Source organism: Oncorhynchus mykiss, chromosome 6 (genome assembly GCF_013265735.2).
Source record: "Oncorhynchus mykiss isolate Arlee chromosome 6, USDA_OmykA_1.1, whole genome shotgun sequence".
NCBI classification, from domain to species: domain Eukaryota; kingdom Metazoa; phylum Chordata; class Actinopteri; order Salmoniformes; family Salmonidae; genus Oncorhynchus; species Oncorhynchus mykiss.
In genome coordinates, this window is record NC_048570.1 from 80,164,568 (window position 1) to 80,184,567 (window position 20,000).

Consider the following 20,000-nt stretch of genomic DNA (forward strand, 5'->3'; position numbering starts at 1 on the left):
AGAGTTTGGATGATAGGATAGATAGAGGGCCTATGGGAAGGAGGGAGAGTTTGGAGGATAGGATAGATAGAGGGCCAATGGGAAGGAGGGAGAGTTTGGAGGATAGGATAGATAGAGGGCCTATGGGAAGGAGGGAGAGTTTGGAGGATAGGATAGATAGAGGGCCTATGGGAAGGAGGGAGTGTTTTGAGGATAGGATAGATAGATGACCTATGGGAAGGAGGGAGAGTTTGGATGATAGGATAGATAGAGGACCTATGGGAAGGAGGGAGAGTTTGGATGATAGGATAGATAGAGGGCCTATGGGAAGAAGGGACAGAGGGAATGAGGGATGGTGGTAGGGAGGTTGGGATCGAGGGCGGAAGGGAGGGAGAGAGGGAGTGACGGTGGAAGAGAGGAAGTGAAGGAGAGAGGGAGGGAGGGAGGGAGTGAAGGAGAGAGGGAGAGAGGGAGAGAGGGAGGGAGGGAGAGAGGGAGTGACGGTGGAAGAGAGGAAGTGAAGGAGAGAGGGATGGAGGGAGAGAGGGAGTGAAGGAGAGAGGGAGAGAGGGAGGGAGGGAGTGAAGGAGAGAGGGGGGGAGAGGGAGTGAAGGAGAGAGGGGGGGAGAGGGAGTGAAGGAGAGAGGGAGGGATAGATGGCAGGAGGAAGTTGTGTCCCTGGCATGCTCTGCTCTCTGGTCTAATTTCCTAACATCTCCAGAACACTGAGTCTGTGTATGATTCATTTTAATGCCACAACCACTGGCTGGATAAGCATCCCTCTCTCCTCCAGAACACAGACGCTCGCAAGCACACGCACACGCACGCACACACACACACACACACACACACACACACACACACACACACACACACATACACACACACACACACACACACACACACACACACACACATACACACACACACACACACACACAAAGACTCTGACCTTCCCTGATACACTTTGTGGTAGAGAAAGAGAGAGAGAGAGAGAGAAAGAGACGTGTGGGCTGGGTTGTTGAGATGTTTAATTAAAGAGCATAGTGATATCACCTCTGAGTGGTGGAGTCTCAGAACACATTGCAAAAGGTCCTGTTCATTCTGAACAATCCCAAATGATTCCAATCAGTTCCAAATGGTTTTCAACCTGCTCACAGACACAACAGGTGTCCTTACATGACCACCTTCCACCTCCACACTGTTTGTAAAAACTGTCTTCTGTGGTTTTACTCAATATTGTCATTAAATGTACGCAGTGTAAAGCTTGCACAGTGGACAGACTATGTAACATAAATGGTAATTACCAAAATGTAAGGTATGTGTTCTGAGATTAGGCTTGTCCTGGTTACACTGTGCTTTAAATATCATGGATGAGTTTTGCTCTATCACAATCACATAGGCCTATCTTACCTGCTGAAAACAAAGTAGGTGTCTTTATTCTTTACATTATTCTAACAAACCTCTAAGTGCTAATGCTGTATGAAGTGTCTCACCCTCTCGCTATGGCGCTATAACATTAACGTTGTGTTTCTAACTGTAACGGTAGTGGACCCTTGTTTGACTGGAATGTATGTATCGCGAGAGGACAAAAACCTTTTGGGGAAAGTTGAGGAGGGCAGGGATGGGGAGTGAGTGAGTTTGGCTGTGTGAGAGACAGGGAGAGAAAGAGAGCAGGGGAGAAGGAGAGGGAAGAAGACCTATCTTCTCCACGGCTACTGTAGAATGTCTCAACGCCTCTCTCCACCTATAGTGTAGAATGTCTCAACGCCTCTGATCACGCCATTCAGAATCAAGGCATCCTGATCATCTCGGATGTGTCGGATTTAATAAAGAGAGAACACATTGCTAGACTATTGACAATCTGATTTTGTCCCTGGAGGTTATTTTCCATTATTCTTCTTCTTTTCTTGAAGTCGTTTATTCTGGAACAGAAAGTACGTGGGGTACTGCGCCTGGTCTGCTTTGACGACTGTCTCCAGCTGTGGAGAGAAGGTAGGCATTTTCTCCTGCGCAATTAATTGCACAATGCTTTTAGATTTTAATTAAAACAAACTTGAAGTACCACTTATGTTCTTATTGGACTATTTGCATTATTTATACAAATTATTGTTAGATACTTCGTCTGTAACCTCAACATCTGCCAGAGATGCATTCCGTGCGACAGTCGTAGTGTCGATAGAAAAGTATCATAGCCCAGTTATTTTTTCTAAATTGCAGCATCTTCTGCGCTGCACATTTCTCTGCTTGTTTCTGAAAAACAATCTGATATTTTTTTTTGCAGCTTGACTCTGGACTATTTCCCTGAGCCCCGTTGGATTTAGGAGAAGCGCGACTTAAAACCGAAAATACAACAGTTTTTTTGACCAAAAAGTGGAGATATTGTGAACTTGTGAGAAGATCACCAGGCCTGTGGCAATGTGTCGTGGGCGGCTGGTGAGGCTGGCGGTGGGTCTGGTCGCGGTCCTTTCGCTGTGGACGGAGCCTGGCGGGGCTGAGGCTGAGCAGGCTGGGGGAACCGGAGGAGAAGCTAAACTTACCGAAGGCGAGCTGGTGTCTTTGCCGTTATTAACTGTAGACAGCGAGCCGGCCAGGCAGACTCCGACCCAACCCAGAGCCAGCCGGGCCAAGCGGAGGGGAGGAGGGACAGACGTCCTCAAAGGGTAGGCAATGGCTCTATCTATTATCACTTATCCCTTATGAAACAATCACCAGCACCTTACCTTAATTTACACCTTGTAGGCATAGTCTAATGAAGTTGTTACTAATTGTCTGTCATTACTACATCATTATAGTCCATACGTTTTAAACATATGTGTTCTGTAGGTAGTTAACCTGTCACAGTGTCATGCATGTAGTTCTACATTATATATCACTCTGTATTGATGAGGGAGATGTTAGTTGCTTACTTAATCTATCATCTACAGGATTATAAACATCCTCATTCTCCCTCACTAGTGAATGTTCAATAAGAATCTAGTATACTAGTCAGGTCATTACTACCACTGTAGGCCCTACTGCTGTGGTCTACTGGTCAGGTCATTACTACCTCTGTAGGTCCTACTGCTGTGGTCTATTAGTCAGGTCATTACTACCTCTGTAGGTCTACTGCTGTGGTCTACTGGTCAGGTCATTACTACCTCTGTAGGTCCTACTGCTGTGGTCTATCAGTCAGGTCATTACTACCACTGTAGGTCTACTGCTGTGGTCTATCAGTCAGGTCATTACTACCACTGTAGGTCTACTGCTGTGGTCTATCAGTCAGGTCATTACTACCACTGTAGGTCTACTGCTGTGGTCTATTAGTCAGGTCATTACTACCACTGTAGGTCTACTGCTGTGGTCTATTAGTCAGGTCATTACTACCACTGTAGTTCTACTGCTGTGGTCTACTAGTCAGGTCATTACTACCACTGTAGGTCCTACTGCTGTGGTCTATTAGTCAGGTCATTACTAACTATGTAGGCCTACTGCTGTGGTCTACTAGTCAGGTCATTACTACCTATGTAGGCCTACTGCTGTGGTCTATTAGTCAGGTCATTACTACCTCTCTAGGTCTACTGCTGTGGTCTACTAGTCAGGTCATTACTACCACTGTAGGTCCTACTGCTGTGGTCTACTAGTCAGGTCATTACTACCACTGTAGGTCTACTGCTGCGGTCTACTAGTCAGGTCATTACTACCACTGTAGGTCTACTGCTGCGGTCTACTAGTCAGGTCATTACTACCACTGTAGGTTCTACTGCTGTGGTCCATTAGTCAGGTCATTACTACCACTGTAGGTCCTACTGCTGTGGTCTACTAGTCAGGTCATTACTACCTCTGTAGGTCCTACTGCTGTGGTCTACTAGTCAGGTCATTACTACCTCAGTAGATCTACTGCTGTGGTCTACTAGTCAGGTCATTACTACCACTGTAGGTCCTACTGCTGTGGTCTACTAGTCAGGTCATTACTGCCACTGTAGGTCCTACTGCTGTGGTCTATTAGTCAGGTCATTACTACCTCTGTAGATCTACTGCTGTGGTCTACTAGTCAGGTCATTACTACCACTGTAGGTCCTACTGCTGTGGTCTATTAGTCAGGTCATTACTACCTCTGTAGGTCTACTGCTGTGGTCTACTAGTCAGGTAGGTCCTACTGCTGTGGTCTACTAGTCAGGTCATTACTACCACTGTAGGTCCTACTGCTGTGGTCTATTAGTCAGGTTATTACTACCACTGTAGGTCCTACTGCTGTGGTCTACTAGTCAGGTCATTACTACCACTGTAGGTCTACTTCTGTGGTATACTAGTCAGGTCATTACTACCACTGTAGGTCTACTGCTGTGGTCTACTAGTCAGGTCAATACTACCACTGTAGGCCTACTGCTGTGGTCTATTAGTCAGGTCATTACTACCTCTCTAGGTCTACTGCTGTGGTCTACTAGTCAGGTCATTACTACCACTGTAGGTCCTACTGCTGTGGTCTACTAGTCAGGTCATTACTACCACTGTAGGTCCTACTGCTGTGGTCTACTAGTCAGGTCATTACTACCACTGTAGGTCTACTGCTGTGGTCTACTAGTCAGGTCATTACTACCACTGTAGGTCCTACTGCTGTGGTCTACTAGTCAGGTCATTACTACCACTGTAAGCCTACTGCTGTGGTCTACTAGTCAGGTCATTACTACCACTGTAGGTCTACTGCTGTGGTCTATCAGTCAGGTCATTACTACCACTGTAGGTCTACTGCTGTGGTCTATCAGTCAGGTCATTACTACCACTGTAGGTCTACTGCTGTGGTCTATCAGTCAGGTCATTACTACCACTGTAGGTCTACTGCTGTGGTCTATTAGTCAGGTCATTACTACCACTGTAGGTCTACTGCTGTGGTCTATTAGTCAGGTCATTACTACCACTGTAGTTCTACTGCTGTGGTCTATTAGTCAGGTCATTACTACCACTGTAGGTCCTACTGCTGTGGTCTACTAGTCAGGTCATTACTACCACTGTAGGTCCTACTGCTGTGGTCTACTAGTCAGGTCATTACTACCACTGTAGGTCTACTGCTGTGGTCTACTAGTCAGGTCAATACTACCACTGTAGGCCTACTGCTGTGGTCTATTAGTCAGGTCATTACTACCTCTGTAGATCTACTGCTGTGGTCTACTAGTCAGGTCATTACTACCACTGTAGGTCCTACTGCTGTGGTCTATTAGTCAGGTCATTACTACCTCTGTAGGTCTACTGCTGTGGTCTACTAGTCAGGTAGGTCCTACTGCTGTGGTCTACTAGTCAGGTCATTACTACCACTGTAGGTCCTACTGCTGTGGTCTATTAGTCAGGTTATTACTACCACTGTAGGTCCTACTGCTGTGGTCTACTAGTCAGGTCATTACTACCACTGTAGGTCTACTTCTGTGGTCTACTAGTCAGGTCATTACTACCACTGTAGGTCTACTGCTGTGGTCTACTAGTCAGGTCAATACTACCACTGTAGGCCTACTGCTGTGGTCTATTAGTCAGGTCATTACTACCTCTCTAGGTCTACTGCTGTGGTCTACTAGTCAGGTCATTACTACCACTGTAGGTCCTACTGCTGTGGTCTACTAGTCAGGTCATTACTACCACTGTAGGTCCTACTGCTGTGGTCTACTAGTCAGGTCATTACTACCACTGTAGGTCTACTGCTGTGGTCTACTAGTCAGGTCATTACTACCACTGTAGGTCCTACTGCTGTGGTCTACTAGTCAGGTCATTACTACCACTGTAAGCCTACTGCTGTGGTCTACTAGTCAGGTCATTACTACCACTGTAGGTCTACTGCTGTGGTCTATCAGTCAGGTCATTACTACCACTGTAGGTCTACTGCTGTGGTCTATCAGTCAGGTCATTACTACCACTGTAGGTCTACTGCTGTGGTCTATCAGTCAGGTCATTACTACCACTGTAGGTCTACTGCTGTGGTCTATTAGTCAGGTCATTACTACCACTGTAGGTCCTACTGCTGTGGTCTATTAGTCAGGTCATTACTACCACTGTAGTTCTACTGCTGTGGTCTATTAGTCAGGTCATTACTACCACTGTAGGTCCTACTGCTGTGGTCTATTAGTCAGGTCATTACTAACTATGTAGGCCTACTGCTGTGGTCTACTAGTCAGGTCATTACTACCTATGTAGGCCTACTGCTGTGGTCTATTAGTCAGGTCATTACTACCTCTCTAGGTCTACTGCTGTGGTCTACTAGTCAGGTCATTACTACCACTGTAGGTCCTACTGTTGTGGTCTACTAGTCAGGTCATTACTACCACTGTAGGTCTACTGCTGTGGTCTACTAGTCAGGTCATTACTACCACTGTAGGTCCTACTGCTGTGGTCTACTAGTCAGGTCATTACTACCACTGTAAGCCTACTGCTGTGGTCTACTAGTCAGGTCATTACTACCACTGTAGGTCTACTGCTGTGGTCTATCAGTCAGGTCATTACTACCACTGTAGGTCTACTGCTGTGGTCTATTAGTCAGGTCATTACTACCACTGTAGGTCCTACTGCTGTGGTCTACTAGTCAGGTCATTACTACCACTGTAGGTCTACTGCTGTGGTTTATTAGTCAGGTCATTACTACCTCTGTAGGCCTACTGCTGTGGTCTACTAGTCAGGTCATTACTACCACTGTAGGCCTACTGCTGTGGTCTACTAGTCAGGTCATTACTACCACTGTAGGCCTACTGCTGTGATCTATTAGTCAGGTCATTACTACCTATGTAGGCCTACTGCTGTGATCTACTAGTCAGGTCATTACTGAAGACAAGGTCACAGGAGAGTTTAACATTTTCCTTTTGTTAATTTGTTGAGAATGCCATCGCTGGACCCCAACAGGTGGGATTCTCTGTGATGGGAAGTTAGGATGAAAGTTTAGTAATTAAATACTGGCAAGAATATCACATTCCTGTCGGCTGCAACAATAAATTATATCCAAACAAAGGAGCCCATTGGCGGTGTGGGGCTGTCGGAATGCCTGCTGGACTGAGAGAGAGAAAAGAGAGGGGAGAGAGAAAAGAGAGAGGAGAGAGAGAGAGAGAGAAAGAGAGAGAGAGAGAGAGGGAGAGTTAGAGAGAGGGAGGGAGAGAGAGAGAGAGAGGGAGAGAGAGAGCGAGAGAGAGAGAGGAGAGAGAGAGAGAGAGAGAAGGAGGGAGGGATGGAGAGAGGAGGGAGGGATGTAGAGAGAGAGAGAGAGAGAGAGAAGGAGGGATGGATGGAGAGAGAGAAGCAGTTTAATATTTTCTCTAGTCCTAAACACCACACCCTGCTTTTTAAAGCACATCAGCAGCTGTACACAGTGGGTCACTGCTTGAGAGGTGGTGTGTGTGTGTGTGTGTGTGTGTGTGTGTGTGTGTGTGTGTGTGTGTGTGTGTGTGTGTGTGTGTGTGCGTGCGTGTGAGCGTGTGTGAGCGTGTGTGCATCTATGTGTGTGCGTGTGTGTGTGCGCATTTGTGGGTATATCATGACTGTAGACAGCTGATACTGTCATAGACGGATCAATGCCTAATCTCCAGGGCTCACAAGCTATGGTTGTTTGAAGTGTGTTTATTGTGAGTTAATTCATCAGAACCCATACAGGCAGAGCGACACTTTTAACTCTCACAGTGAAGGATCAGGTACTGCAGTTCAGCATACAGGCCACTGTGTTGTGCTGTTTCCCCGCTGGCATTACAGTCACTAGATGGAGCCCAGTCACGGAGTGTCGCAACCCATGATGTACTAAATAGTCTGTGGTTGCAACAGACACAGTCTGAAAGCGTGCTATGCTGTGTGAAACCTTTCTTCCTAACACACAACAGTCAAACTCTGAAATCGGCAAGGGGACTGTGTATCTGTCTCCGTATGTTAGTACGTTCGTACGTTCGTATGTTCGTCCGTTCGTATGTTCGTCACATGTGATATCTCAGACAGCACTGACCTGATTTTCGTGGGGGATGACATGTTTACTGTTGCTTTGTTCACAATAACATTGATCCCATGACTATATACTGTATCATTGAAATCCACTAATCCAGTACATCTTCAAGCTTTGATTAAACCAGTTGTGTTAGTGCTGGGTTGGAACAAAAATGTGCACCGAAGGCAGGGGTCTCCAGGCAGGACCATGGTTGAAGAATGAGGTGTGTGTGGGCTCCAGAAAGTGTTTAACCAGGGGGTCTCCAGACAGGACCATGGTTGTAGAATGAGGTGTGTGTGGGCTCCAGAAAGTGTTTAACCAGGGGGTCTCCAGACAGGACCATGGTTGTAGAATGAGGTGTGTGTGGGCTCCAGAAAGTGTTCAACCAGGGGGTCTCCAGACAGGACCATGGTTGTAGAATGAGGTGTGTGTGGGCTCCAGAAAGTGTTCAACCAGGGGGTCTCCAGACAGGACCATGGTTGTAGAATGAGGTGTGTGTGGGCTCCAGAAAGTGTTTAACCAGGGGGTCTCCAGACAGGACCATGGTTGTAGAATGAGGTGTGTGTGGGCTCCAGAAAGTGTTTAACCAGGAGGTCTCCAGACAGGACCATGGTTGTAGAATGAGGTGTGTGTGGGCTCCAGAAAGTGTTTAACCAGGGGGTCTCCAGACAGGACCATGGTTGTAGAATGAGGTGTGTGTGGGCTCCAGAAAGTGTTTAACCAGGGGGTCTACAGACAGGACCATGGTTATAGAATGAGGTGTGTGTGGGCTCCAGAAAGTGTTTAACCAGGAGGTCTCCAGACAGGACCATGGTTGTAGAATGAGGTGTGTGTGGGCTCCAGAAAGTGTTTAACCAGGGGGTCTACAGACAGGACCATGGTTATAGAATGAGGTGTGTGTGGGCTCCAGAAAGTGTTTAACCAGGAGGTCTCCAGACAGGACCATGGTTGTAGAATGAGGTGTGTGTGGGCTCCAGAAAGTGTTTAACCAGGGGGTCTACAGACAGGACCATGGTTATAGAATGAGGTGTGTGTGGGCTCCAGAAAGGGTTTAACCAGGGGTCTCCAGACAGGACCATGGTTGTAGAATGAGGTGTGTGTGGGCTCCAGAAAGTGTTCAACCAGTGATACTGTGTGTCTGTCTCTCCTCTTCCGCAGGCCCAATGTCTGTGGCTCTCGTTTCAACTCCTACTGCTGTCCAGGATGGAAGACTCTGACCGGGGGCAACCAGTGCATCGTCCGTGAGTCTCTCTCTGTCTGTTTTCTGTCTACTGTCTCTTATCTACACACCATGGTTTTCTAAACCCAATGGTACTGTATATTACTATTTGTTCTGTGCTGTTTGTAGTTAATGTATATAGGCAAATGTGTTCTTGGGAAGCCTAACATATTGTGCATGTGTTATAGTAATATGTCTGTGTAGGTAAGTTAGGGTGTACTGTATGTCTCATAGTAATATGTCTGTGAAGGTAAGGCAGGGTGTACTGACTGTCTCATAGTAATATGTCTGTGTAGGTAAGTTAGGGTGTACTGACTGTCTCATAGTAATATGTCTGTGAAGGTAAGGCAGGGTGTACTGTATGTCTCATAGTAATATGTCTGTGAAGGTAAGGCAGGGTGTACTGACTGTCTCATAGTAATATGTCTGTGAAGGTAAGGCAGGGTGTACTGACTGTCTCATAGTAATATGTCAGTGAAGGTAAGGCAGGGTGTACTGACTGTCTCATAGTAATATGTCTGTGAAGGTAAGGCAGGGTGTACTGACTGTCTCATAGTAATATGTCTGTGAAGGTAAGGCAGGGTGTACTGACTGTCTCATAGTAATATGTCTGTGAAGGTAAGGCAGGGTGTACTGACTGTCTCATAGTAATATGTCTGTGAAGGTAAGGCAGGGTGTACTGACTGTCTCATAGTAATATGTCTGTGAAGGTAAGGCAGGGTGTACTGTGTAGTGTTGAGTATAGTATGATGAGTGCTTGTAACACACTGAGGTTAGTGTGTTTGTGTCTGAGCCAGGCTGGTGGGCGGGCCCAAACCCGGTCCTGTTCCAGAACGCTGTGGTCCTGGCCCACAATGTCCTGTGGCGCAGTAGGGAGGCGGCCCAGCTCTCTCTATGGGCAGCTAGTGCTGTTTGTCCAATTAGCTTAGCCAGACACAGCATGGCTCTGAGATAACTAACTCATTAAGACTTAGCTATCCCGTCATACTCTGATAAGACTGTAAATCAAAACGTACTGAAGGTGTTTAACCCTCAAGCTGCCAATGACCCCAGTCCGTAGGCTACTTACTATACAGTATGTGCGTGGGACCAACATGATATGCTATAATGCCAGAGTTAAAGTGAGCCTGAACTGTTCAGATCAGTGAAGTGAAACAGTGAAGTGATACTTCAGTCAAAATGAAAGGTGATGTCAGTTTGTCTCCTGAGTCTGAATGGGTCTACTCTCTGAGATGTTATTTTGCCCTGGCCAGAGAGTTGCAGGCATCTCTCTCTCTCTCTCTCTCTCTCTCTCTCTCTCTCTCTCTCTCTCTCTCTCTCTCTCTCAGGAAAGCAGGGAACTTGTATCAGAGTTGGGTTCAGGAAGCCCGTAGCAGGGTGGTGGGTTGCACAGGACTGTGTGATTGGGATTGTGATTGCGGCCTGGCTGCCTGCCTGCCTGCCTGCCTGCCTGCCTCTAATGACATTGTTTAGCAGTGGAGTCTTGGGACACAGGGTCACTCTCCCCAGGCTCCCTGTCTCCCTCTACCTGACTGGACTGGACTGGGGGGGGGGGGGGGTGTAACAGCTCCAGGCTACCTGCCTGAATACTGTCGTTAAGTCTGTACTGTATGACCACCCAAAAGTAGTGAATACTGGGTAGAAAATAGCAGCACCACAGTCCTACCAGATGGACTCCAGTATTACAGTACTAAACCCCATACCAGCCATGATGAGGGCTGAGCAACAGAACAGACATATTTGTCCAACAGGAGTTGTATGTCTCAAATGAAAGCTCCTGATGAGGTCTCTCTTCTGGTTAGCTGGGATGGTCAACTCTACAGTGAGAGACTGAAGGGGGAGAAGCTAGTGACAGCCAATAAAAACCCTTCTGTTGTAGACTAGAGGGACCAGAGTTTTTCCTAACCAGGTAACCTGACCTGCACAAACTCTAGGCCCTATGGGCATAACGTTTGAATGTGCTGTCCTGTAAGATTAGGAGAATCTCTCCTCCTCATAATCAACTCAGATGACTGTGTTTATAGATCCATGCAGACTGTGTGTGGTTCTGAGGTGTGTGTGTTGTACTGACATGTGTTGTCTCTCTGGTCCTCTGCAGCTATCTGTCGGAGCTCGTGTGGAGACGGGTTCTGCTCCAGACCCAACATGTGTACCTGTCCCACCGGATCCATCTCTCCTTCTTGTGGATCCATGTCAGGTACTGTCAGACCAACACCAGAGCAGAACAATAAGCTAGAATGATGTACAACAGTGTCTATCAACCGTATCTCTACACATTCAGATAGAACACTGCTTTACAGGGACTTTGTCTTTAAAAGCTTTAGGGCTGGATTCAGTCCGTAGCGCCGAACACCTGCATTGTAGTGCGGTTGAAATGCGAAGGTCATTTTTGATTGAGATGACATATAGAGGGTTTACTGAGAATGCGGTCTCCGCAAAAGCAGCTATAACGCTGATCTACTGAATGAATCCAGCCCTTAGTTTCCCTGTATGAGCCAGATAAATGTGAACTGTGTTTAGGAAGGAACAGCCTTATCCCCAGGCCCACCACACCCCAGCCCACATCTGACTGTAGTCTATCACCACCTTACTTTAGCCTGGTGTCCATTCTTCCATTTCAAAGGCCTTTCACTGCCTTTACTAACAAGGACTTCAACATATGAAACAGATAATAGATATTCTAGATCCATGTATGAGAAATGTTTCTTGGACCCAGTCAGCCAAGTCTAGGTCCACCACGCCCCATCCCTCTGCTTCCCTCTAACTCTCCTCTGTGGATTTAAAAAAGACATCCACTGTTACACATCACTGAAGTCTGCAACATGGGAACCGGCATATTTGTAATATTTTTCCCACTTGGCAGCATAAACAATGTCTGGTGTTGAGAGGTGTGAAACAGAGAACTCAGATGCAGAAATCTGTTCTGTTTCCTTCTCTGGAGAACTGAGATTCAGAGTTACAGAGTTGGAGAGCTGCAGGGCTGGGCTGTTAGAGCTGATGGACTAGGATGGAGGCTGTTAGAGCTGATGGACTAGGATGGAGGCTGTTAGAGCTGATGGACTAGGAGGGAGGCTGTTAGAGCTGATGGACTAGGATGGAGGCTGTTAGAGCTGATGGACTAGGAGGGAGGCTGTTAGAGCTGATGGACTAGGAGGGAGGCTGTTAGAGCTGATGGACTAGGAGGGAGGCTGTTAGAGCTGATGGAATAGGATGGAGGCTGTTAGAGCTGATGGACTAGGAGGGAGGCTGTTAGAGCTGATGGACTAGGAGGGAGGCTGTTAGAGCTGATGGACTAGGAGGGAGGCTGTTAGAGCTGATGGACTAGGAGGGAGGCTGTTAGAGCTGATGGACTAGGAGGGAGGCTGTTAGAGCTGATGGACTAGGATGGAGGCTGTTAGAGCTGATGGACTAGGAGGGAGGCTGTTAGAGCTGATGGACTAGGATGGAGGCTGTTAGAGCTGATGGACTAGGAGGGAGGCTGTTAGAGCTGATGGACTAGGAGGGAGGCTGTTAGAGCTGATGGACTAGGAGGGAGGCTGTTAGAGCTGATGGACTAGGATGGAGGCTGTTAGAGCTGATGGACTAGGAGGGAGGCTGTTAGAGCTGATGGACTAGGATGGAGGCTGTTAGAGCTGATGGACTAGGAGGGAGGCTGTTAGAGCTGATGGACTAGGAGGGAGGCTGTTAGAGCTGATGGACTAGGAGGGAGGCTGTTAGAGCTGATGGACTAGGAGGGAGGCTGTTAGAGCTGATGGACTAGGATGGAGGCTGTTAGAGCTGATGGACTAGGAGGGAGGCTGTTAGAGCTGATGGACTAGGATGGAGGCTGTTAGAGCTGATGGACTAGGAGGGAGGCTGTTAGAGCTGATGGACTAGGAGGGAGGCTGTTAGAGCTGATGGACTAGGAGGGAGGCTGTTAGAGCTGATGGACTAGGAGGGAGGCTGTTAGAGCTGATGGACTAGGAGGGAGGCTGTTAGAGCTGATGGACTAGGAGGGAGGCTGTTAGAGCTGATGGACTAGGAGGGAGGCTGTTAGAGCTGATGGACTAGGAGGGAGGCTGTTAGAGCTGATGGACTAGGAGGGAGGCTGTTAGAGCTGATGGACTAGGAGGGAGGCTGTTAGAGCTAATGGACTAGGAGGGAGGGTGGGCGGGATGGAGGGAGGAGGGAGGCTGTTGTTTTGGCAGTGATTGCTACAGTCCAGATTGTTTTGTGGTTTCTACCATGACTATTGGATGATGTTATATCCTGTCTCCTGGTTGTGTTAGAGTGTGTGTGCTGGGAGCAGGGTGGTATTCAGTAGGGCACACCGTAGCAAAATACTTTGAAACAGAGAAATGAAAGTGAGCCTTTCTTATTGAACAGGTTCAGGTAGTACCTCCCTGTTTCACTCTGTTTCAAAAGGTGTTCTCCTGTTTCTTGCCTACTGAAAAGACTAGCTGCACAGAATCTAAAATGTGCAACGACACTCCACCAAAACTTAACATAACTCTCCAAAAACAACCCACCATACAGTACACCACAGAGCTCATGAAGAATTGATCTATTTTGCCGTGCTGCTCTCCCTTGAATAGCAGCTGAACTGTGAAGCTGATTGTTCAGTCTCAGGGCAGAATGGGTGTGTGTGTTGGAAGAGTTCCATAGTCAACATCTACTAATGCTTGTTGCAGCGTTGAGTAGAGCAGCTCAGAGCAGTGTTGGGCCGTGTGCTCATCTGTTTTCACACAATCAATTTGAGCGAATATTATATCTGAATGGGATTTATGATAAACACAATTCGTAGGGAACTTTGGTGCGTTTGTACTGAAAGTGTAGCCCTATCTGTGTGTTTGTATTGTAAGCTTAACCTGGTGTGTGTGTGTGTGTGTGTGAGGGGGAGGGGGTCTGGTGTGGGTGTATGGGTTTTGTATACTGACTTTAACAAACCCCCCCTCACTCCCTTTCTCTCTCTCTCTCTCTCTCTCTCTCTCTCTCTCTCTCTCTCTCTCTCTCTCTCTCTCTCTCTCTCTCCCTCTCTCTCTCTCTCTCTCTCTCTCTCTCTCTCTCTCTCTCTCTCTCTGTCTCCCCCCTTCTCTCCATCCTCTCTCTCTCTGCTCGCATATCTTCCCCCCTCTCTCTCTCTCTTTTCTCGCATGTCTCCCCCCCCCCTCTCTCTCTCTCTCTCTCCCCCCCTCTCTCTCTCTCTCTATCTCTCCCTCTCTCTCTCTCTCTCTCTCTCTCTCTCTCTCTGTCTCCCCCCTTCTCTCCATCCTCTCTCTCTCTGCTCGCATATCTTCCCCCCTCTCTCTCTCTCTTTTCTCGCATGTCTTCCCCCCCCCCCCTCTCTCTCTCTCTCCTCCCCCCTCCCTCCCTCCCTCCCTCCCAACCCCCACCAGTCCAAAACTGTAACATCCGCTGTATGAACGGTGGGAGCTGTGCTGATGACCACTGCCAGTGTCAGAAAGGATACGTGGGAAACCACTGTGGTCAACGTAAGAACCGCTATATACACACAACCACTATATACACACAATACAACCATTATATGACCACTTTACAACCACTACACAACTATTACACAACCTCTACACAACCACTGTACAACCAATATACAGCCACCTGTATAAACACTGTATAAACACTATAGGTGGGATCCTAACCTGAGATCCCTGGTGTATTTCTGTCTTTCTCTCTCCCATGCAGCGGTGTGTGAGACAGGTTGTCAGAATGGAGGACGGTGTGTGGCTCCTAACCGCTGTGTTTGTACCTACGGCTTCACGGGGGCACAGTGTGAGAGAGGTAGGATCACAGTTCTCATTTATACCTCTGTCTGTCTGTCTGTCTGTCTGTCTGTCTGTCTGTCTGTCTGTCTGTCTGTCTGTCTGTCTGTCTGTCTGTCTGTCTGTCTGTCTGTCTGTCTGTCTGTCTCTCTGTCTGTCTGTCTGTCTGTCTGTCTGTCTCTCTGTCTCTCTGTCTGTCTGTCAGAATTGACATGTTCTCAGAATGAGGACAGCTGACAGTGTTGATAGCGTGACATGTTTGCTTCATACACAACAGTGTGTTTTATTGTCCAGAACATGGTTTGTTGTTGAACACTGCGCCTGTCACGCTGTGTTCCTAAATGACGGTTATTTTCCACATCTGCTGAAAGACTGAGGTCTGGAAAATGTCCAGGTCTATTGGATGTTTGCTGTTGGTTGCCCCCACCAGCGTCCTGGTGTGCTCTGAACTCTGGTAAAACACTGTGGAGTTACTATTGCAAATAAAGATAATGATATTGAAAGACATAAAAAACAGAAAGTACTTCAGTAAGTATAAAGGCTCTATATAAATCCATTCCATGTAGGCGGGGCTTAGAGGGTAGCATAGTTGATGCATCCTTATTGGTCAACCAGTTTTGGAGTATTATCTCCACATCATGTTTTGATAGGTGGGATGTTTAATGACACAGAGAAAGACTAGAGGGAAGGGTGCCCCTACTGGCCTCCAGCACCACTTCCAGTAACATCTGGTCTCCCATCCAGGGACCAACCAGGACCAACCCTGTTTAGCTCCAGAACCAAACCATCAGTGGGATGCAGGGTGGGGTGCTGTTGGAATGTGCCAAACTTGAAACGGCAGAAAAATGATTGTAGGCGAAGAGGGAGGCATTTGATCACGATCAAGTTTTTATTGAAAATGTTTCATTTAAAACTATTGCATTCATTTACAATTAATTAGTGTGAGCATTTAAAAATTATACTTTTGGATTTATGTTTTGCTTTCAATATCATTATTATTGTTGGCAGCGCTAAGAATTTTGTTCTCGATTTCAGATGCTTTTCTTGATATTAATGACGCAAAAGTAACTCCTTAGAAAACATGTACACACACACACACACACACACACACACACACACACACACACACACACACACACACACACACACACACACACACACACACACACACACATACACATACACACACACACGAAGAGATGCAAGACGTACGTAGGTCTCTGTCTCTAGCGATGGTGTGACCCCTGGAGGTTGTAGCAGTGACCTTGTAAAGATAATATTTAGTTTAACAGCAGAACACTAATTGCTGTCCTCCTCACACACAGATGGGCTGCGTCTTTACTCTGAAATGGTCCCCTTGCCTCTGCTACTTTCCTTCAGGGTTACTGATAACTGACAGGACAGATTTGGTTCTGGGGTGAAGCTCTCTGTTTATCTGAAATGATTTGGTCCTTCCCCTGCTCAGATAGAGCTGACACAGGGTACAATGTGTGTGTGTGTTCTGTTTGTGTGTGTATCTGTCCCTAGAGACTGTCCCACCCTGATACTGGGCTTAGAACTCAACCAGCTGAGGAACGCATGCACACACGCACACTCAAACACGCACACACATACATAGTGTACATACTGCTCGTCCAACATCTCATTCCAAAGTCATGGCCATTAATATGGAGTTGGTCCCCCCTTTGCTGCTATAACAGCCTCCACTCTTCTGGGAAGGCTTTCCACTAGATGTTGGAACATTGCTGCAGGGACTTGCTTCCATTCAACAATGAGCATTTATGCGGTTGGACGCTGATGTTGGGCGATTAGGCCTGTCTCGCAGTCGGCATTCCAATTCATCCCAAAGATACATTTCTGTATGGACCTCGTATTGTGCATGGGGGCATTGTCATGCTGAAACAGGAAAGGGCCTTCCTCAACAGTTGGCACCATGCATTCGGGCAGGTGCGGTTCTCCTGGCATCCACCAAACCCAGATTTGTCCGTTGGACTGCCAGATGGTGAAGCGGAATTCATCACTCCAGAGAACGCGTTTCCACTGCTCCAGAGTCCAATGGTGGCGAACTTCACACCACTCCAGCCGACGCTTGGCATTGCGCATGGTGATCTTAGGCTTGTGTGCTGTTGCTCGGCCATGTAAACCTCTTCACAGAAATGTGACAAACTGACTTTTGGAAAAATGACATCCTATGACGGTGCCACGTTGAAAGTCACTGAGCTCTTCAGTAAGGCCATTCTACTGCCAATATTTGTCTATGGAGATTTATACACCTGTCAGCAACGGGTGTGGCTGAAATAGAATCCACTCATTTGTATATATAGTGTACATACTGTACATACAGTGCCTTGCGAAAGTATTCGGCCCCCTTGAACTTTGCGACCTTTAGCCACATTTCAGGCTTCAAACATAAAGATATAAAACTGTATTTTTTGTGAAGAATCAACAACAAGTGGGACACAATCATGAAGTGGAACGACATTTATTGGATATTTCAAACTTTTTTAACAAATCAAAAACTGAAAAATTGGGCGTGCAAAATTATTCAGCCCCTTCAGTGAGGATCTCTGAATGATCCAATGTTGACCTAAATGACTAATGATGATAAATACAATCCACCTGTGTGTAATCAAGTCTCCGTATAAATGCACCTGCACTGTGATAGTCTCAGAGGTCCGTTAAAAGCGCAGAGAGCATCATGAAGAACAAGGAACACACCAGGCAGGTCCGAGATACTGTTGTGAAGAAGTTTAAAGCCGGATTTGGATACAAAAAGATTTCCCAAGCTTTAAACATCCCAAGGAGCACTGTGCAAGTGATAATATTGAAATGGAAGGAGTATCAGACCACTGCAAATCTACCAAGACCTGGCCGTCCCTCTAAACTTTCAGCTCATACAAGGAGAAGACTGATCAGAGACGCAGCCAAGAGGCCCATGATCACTCTGGATGCAGAGATCTACAGCTGAGGTGGGAGACTCTGTCCATAGGACAACAATCAGTCGTGTATTGCACAAATCTGGCCTTTATGGAAGAGTGGCAAGAAGAAAGCCATTTCTTAAAGATATCCATAAAAAGTGTTGTTTAAAGTTTGCCACAAGCCACCTGGGAGACACACCAAACATGTGGAAGAAGGTGCTCTGGTCAGATGAACCCAAAATTGAACTTTTTGGCAACAATGCAAAACGTTATGTTTGGCGTAAAAGCAACACAGCTGAACACACCATCCCCACTGTCAAACATGGTGGTGGCAGCATCATGGTTTGGGCCTGCTTTTCTTCTGCAGGAACAGGGAAGATGGTTAAAATTGATGGGAAGATGGATGGAGCCAAATACAGGACCATTCTGGAAGAAAACCTGATGGAGTCTGCAAAAGACCTGAGACTGGGACGGAGATTTGTCTTCCAACAAGACAATGATCCAAAACATAAAGCAAAATCTACAATGGAATGGTTCAAAAATAAACATATCCAGGTGTTAGAATGGCCAAGTCAAAGTCCCGACCTGAATCCAATCGAGAATCTGTGGAAAGAACTGAAAACTGCTGTTCACAAATGCTCTCCATCCAACCTCACTGAGCTCGAGCTGTTTTGCAAGGAGGAATGGGAAAAAATGTCAGTCTCTCGATGTGCAAAACTGATAGAGACATACCCCAAGCGACTTACAGCTGTAATCGCAGCAAAAGGTGGCGCTACAAAGTATTAACTTAAGGGGGCTGAATAATTTTGCACGCCCAATTTTTCAGTTTTTGATTTGTTAAAAAGAAGTTTGAAATATCCAATAAATGTCGTTCCACTTCATGATTGTGTCCCACTTGTTGTTGATTCTTCACACAAAAAATACAGTTTTATATCTTTATGTTTGAAGCCTGAAATGTGGCAAAAGGTCGCAAAGTTCAAGGGGGCCGAATACTTTCGCAAGGCACTGTACATACATACATGCATACATACATACTGTACATACATACATACATACATACATACATACATACATACATACATACATACATACATACTGTACATACATACATACATACATACATACATGCATGCATGCATACATACATACATACATACATACATACATACATACATACTGTACATACATACATACTGTACATACATACATACATACATACATACTGTACATACATACATACATACATACTGTACATACATACATACATACTGTACATACATACATACATACATACATACACACATACTGTACATACATACATACATACATACATACATGCATGCATGCATACATACATACATACTGTACATACATACATACATACATACTGTACATACATACATGCATACCTGCATGCATACATACACACATACATACATACATGCATACATACATACTGTACATACATACATACGTACATACTGTACATACATACATACATACATACATACATACACACATACATACATACATACATACATACATACATACTGTACATACATACATACATACATACATACTGTACATACATACATACATACATACATAATACTGTACATACATACATACATACATACATACATACGTACATACTGTACATACTGTACATACGTACATACATACATACTGTACATCCATACTGTACATACATACATACTGTACATACATACTTTACATACATACATACATACATACATACATACTGTACATACTGTACATACTGAACATGCATACATACATACATACATACATACTTACATACATACATACATACATACATATATATATACTGTACATACATACATACATACATACATACATACATACATACATACATACATACATACATACTGTACATACATACATACTTACATACATACATACATACATACATACATACTGTACATACTGTACATACATACATACATACATACATACATACATACATACATACTTACATACATACTGTACAAACATACTGTACATACATACATACATACATACATACTGTACATACTGTACATACTGTACATACATACGTACATACATACATACATACATACACACACACACACACACACACACACACACACACACACACACACACACACACACACACACACACACACACACACACGCATGCACAC

The 20,000-nt window shown here is 45.8% G+C and overlaps 1 protein-coding gene across 4 annotated transcripts in view; it reads left to right on the forward strand.

The window, feature by feature from the left end:
- Nucleotides 1-1,615: 1,615 nt before the first annotated feature.
- The window catches only part of LOC110526764 (fibrillin-1), a 151,353-nt gene continuing 132,968 nt past the window's right edge, over nt 1,616-20,000 (forward strand). For 2 of the 4 annotated variants that reach the window (XM_036981024.1, XM_036981027.1), the window contains exons 1-6: nt 1,618-1,974; nt 2,264-2,642; nt 9,056-9,138; nt 11,215-11,313; nt 14,492-14,587; nt 14,799-14,894. In XM_036981024.1, the coding sequence (XP_036836919.1) occupies nt 2,398-2,642; nt 9,056-9,138; nt 11,215-11,313; nt 14,492-14,587; nt 14,799-14,894 (619 nt within the window). In that variant the 5' untranslated portion in view covers nt 1,618-1,974; nt 2,264-2,397. Of the gene's footprint in view, nt 1,975-2,263; nt 2,643-9,055; nt 9,139-11,214; nt 11,314-14,491; nt 14,588-14,798; nt 14,895-20,000 lie in introns of all 4 variants that reach the window. The other 2 variants (XM_036981025.1, XM_036981026.1) reach the window with 2 other exon arrangements.